The sequence below is a fragment of the Lupinus angustifolius genome, chromosome LG13, assembly GCF_001865875.1.
Source record: "Lupinus angustifolius cultivar Tanjil chromosome LG13, LupAngTanjil_v1.0, whole genome shotgun sequence".
NCBI classification, from domain to species: domain Eukaryota; kingdom Viridiplantae; phylum Streptophyta; class Magnoliopsida; order Fabales; family Fabaceae; genus Lupinus; species Lupinus angustifolius.
Genome location: NC_032021.1, coordinates 6,825,460 through 6,828,718, shown reverse-complemented (window position 1 = coordinate 6,828,718; position 3,259 = coordinate 6,825,460). Strand labels below are relative to the sequence as shown.

Sequence of the window (3,259 nt, the reverse complement as noted above, 5' to 3'; positions counted from 1 at the left end):
GATACTAGGGATTAGGGAATAATATTTTATTATTGTTTAAATTCTTCAACCAATTTTATAGCTTAAATCATCATTTTTTGTGTAAATTGTAGTATTATATATGTTACTAAATTGTTATTAAGTTAGTATTATATATGTTATTAGTTACTAAATTGTTTCCTATTGTCTTGATGATTTGGAACATATTTTCCAACTTTTGTGATATTGAGCTTGAAACTAACATATATCATATATTGTTACATGTGTTACTAATAGTAAAATGTAAGGTTATAAATGTAACTATTATATATTTTACTAATTGTATATATATATGTTACTAATCATGAATTGTATTGTTATATATATTACTATTATATATATAACTAATTTTGGACTGTAGTATTATATGTAATAATTCGCTTTTTTCTTCATCAATTACATAATTGTTATATATGTTATTAACTAACAATTGTGTGTTTCAATTTTTTACATATTTATATATGATTCGTAATTTTTTATAATAATAGTAGAAATGTTTATCCTTTTATAGATAAACAATATCTCTTGTAATACATTTTGAATTTTTAATTGATGCAAGATTTTTTATAAAAAAATAATTGTAAAAACGTGGAACCAAATTGTACTATTCAAAAGCGGTTCGATTCTTATAGTTAAATTTGCGGTTAATTGAGCAGAACTGAACCATATATTGTTTATCGATTCGGTCACTAAAACGCACCAAAAACCAAACCGAATCAAATTTATACACCCATACTTTTGTCTAAAGTCTAATCTACTAAACTAAATATGTTCTTTTAAAAAGAGTTTAAAATCTGTACATTGTGAGCATATCATCCACTATTGATTTGTATTACTTTTGTCTAAGAATCAATGATAGTTAAAAAATCAATAGTGAATAATTTACTAACAATGTAAAAAAATTTCCACTGTCAATATATATATATTAAATCCTTTTAAAAAACTTAAGTTTGACTTAGATAGGTAAAAAACCTAACCTGACATAACTTATCAATAAGTCAAATAATTGACCGGTGACAGACAATTTCCATATTTTCACCCTGAGTCCCTTACTTACACGGAGATTGTACCAAAATTTACATAATTATATACAAGTCATATTGGGGTTGGGCCTGACAATTTAGAAAACCCTCTAGGCTTTCTCTACCTTACAAACCCAATGATCCTGTAGTCTGGCCCATACCCACCTCTGTGTCCATTCTTTATAATTTGCAGTTTCAACAAAACCCTAATTCCTATGTAGTCTGGCCCATACCGTCCTCTCCCCCTTTTCATCTCTCTCTGCTTCAGCAGTCACACAAACACAGTAGCTGAAAATGGTGATTTTCTTTCTCTCAATCCTTCTTTTCTGTGTTTCTGAATCTGGGTTTCTTGATTATAATGTAAATGTTGTTGTTTTATTCTGATCTGTTTGATTGTGTAGCCTTTCAAGAGGTTCGTTGAGATTGGAAGGGTTGCTCAAATTAACTATGGAAAAGAGTATGGAAGACTCGTTGTCATTGTTGATGTTATTGACCAGAACAGGGTACACCCATTTTCTATCTCTCTTTATTTTTTATGAATTGTTACTTTTCATCGGATTCATGGGTATCCCATTTATTTGGTTTGGTTGTTTTAGAGATTTGAAGTTTAAAAATCTGAACTTTTTTCATTTGGTTGTTGGTTAATTATACTAATCGGAAAATATTTGTTTTGGGTTTTACTATGTTACTTGTGGTCTGGTTTTTGGTTTTGAAGAGATTGGATTATAGTTGGCTCATAAGGATTTCTACTTGTCAATATGTTTTATAGATTATGTGAATATGAATATTTGAGCAATTTGTGGTATTGGATTCAATTTCGTAGCTAATTGTATGAAATTCCATGTAACTGAATAAAATTACACTCTGTTTAAGTTAGACACGTATGTACTCTGATGTGTTGGATATGCAAGCTTTCTATTATATGTTGTTGAAACTGTGGAGCATGTTTTTTCATAGAGTACATAATATTTGTGCAATTTAGGTTTTGGAATCAATTTGGTAGGTTATAAAAAAATTACATTCCACTGAACAAGTTAGAGGTATCTGAATTCTTGATATGTTGGGTATGCTTGTTGCAACTACTTACAAACCATTTGATGTTGAAAAACTGTTTAGCATAATTTATGTACCTTATGTTAACAGGCTCTAGTTGATGCCCCTGATATCGTGAGGTCCCAAGTGAATTTCAAGAGGCTTTCACTCACTGACCTTAAGGTTGATATCAAGAGGATCCCCAAGAAGAAGGACCTCATTAGTGCCTTGGAGGCTGCCGGTAGGTACCGTTTATTCAAGAAAGATTTGTTTTAATGATATCATTCCTTTTAATTTATGATTTGTTCTCTTGTTTAATAGATGTTAAGAACAAGTGGGAGAAGAGCTCATGGGGCAGAAAATTGATTGTTCAGAAGAGAAGGGCAGCCCTCAATGATTTTGATAGGTTCAAGATAATGTTGACAAAGATCAAGGTTTGTTTCAATTAAATGCATAGAATTCTTATTATCCGATATTTTTAGTGTTGCCATTGCCCTTGAATTTTGTGAAATGCTTGTATTTTTCTCAGGAATTTCAGAGATGATCTATTCTATTGTGTTAACAAATATTTGGTTGTTGTGTTCTTTTTCTTATATATCTAGCGAAGCTAATATATATGTTTTCAATTTTGTGTAGAGGGCTGCTGTTGTTAGGCAAGAGCTTGCTAAGCTGAAGAAGACTGCGGCTTAGGCATGAATTTGTATTTTTCGAGTTTTGTTATGAATTGGTTTCAGTTAGTACAACTTGGTTGTTATGAGTTTTATTTATGTAAGGGATTGATGTCAGTATTTATTTATAATCTCAATTGTTGGAATATCTGGAGTTTGTCTAAGCTTCTATACCTAATTTTGCTTTTGTTAGTTATTTGATTATTGGGTTTAAAAAATGTTCTTAAACTAATAGAAATTTTAAGCTGCAAATCAGGCCATGCAATGTTTAATTTTCTGATATTTTTTTACTATAATTGCTGTTGGTCTAGTAGTGTAAGGTCTGCTAGATCCCCAGAATTACCAAAACGTCAAGGATTTGTTTCTTTTTCTTGAGTTTTTGAATGCTCATTTCAAAATTTCAATTAATTGCTTCCTTTGCATAGCATTGGTATTGTGTCATTCATTCGAGGTATGCTCTATGAACAAATATTCTTCAATCAAATTTAGTCTGTTTGCAGTGTTATCAATTATCCAATA

General features: G+C 30.1%; 1 protein-coding gene across 1 annotated transcript; it reads left to right on the top strand.

Annotated features, from left to right (window-relative positions):
* LOC109325998 (probable 60S ribosomal protein L14) lies at positions 1,196-2,924 on the top strand. Its single transcript, XM_019558657.1, has 5 exons — positions 1,196-1,337; positions 1,442-1,543; positions 2,184-2,313; positions 2,394-2,506; positions 2,709-2,924. The coding sequence occupies exons 1-5, from the start codon at positions 1,335-1,337 to the stop codon at positions 2,760-2,762; spliced, it is 402 nt and encodes a 133-aa protein (XP_019414202.1). The 5' UTR covers positions 1,196-1,334; the 3' UTR covers positions 2,763-2,924.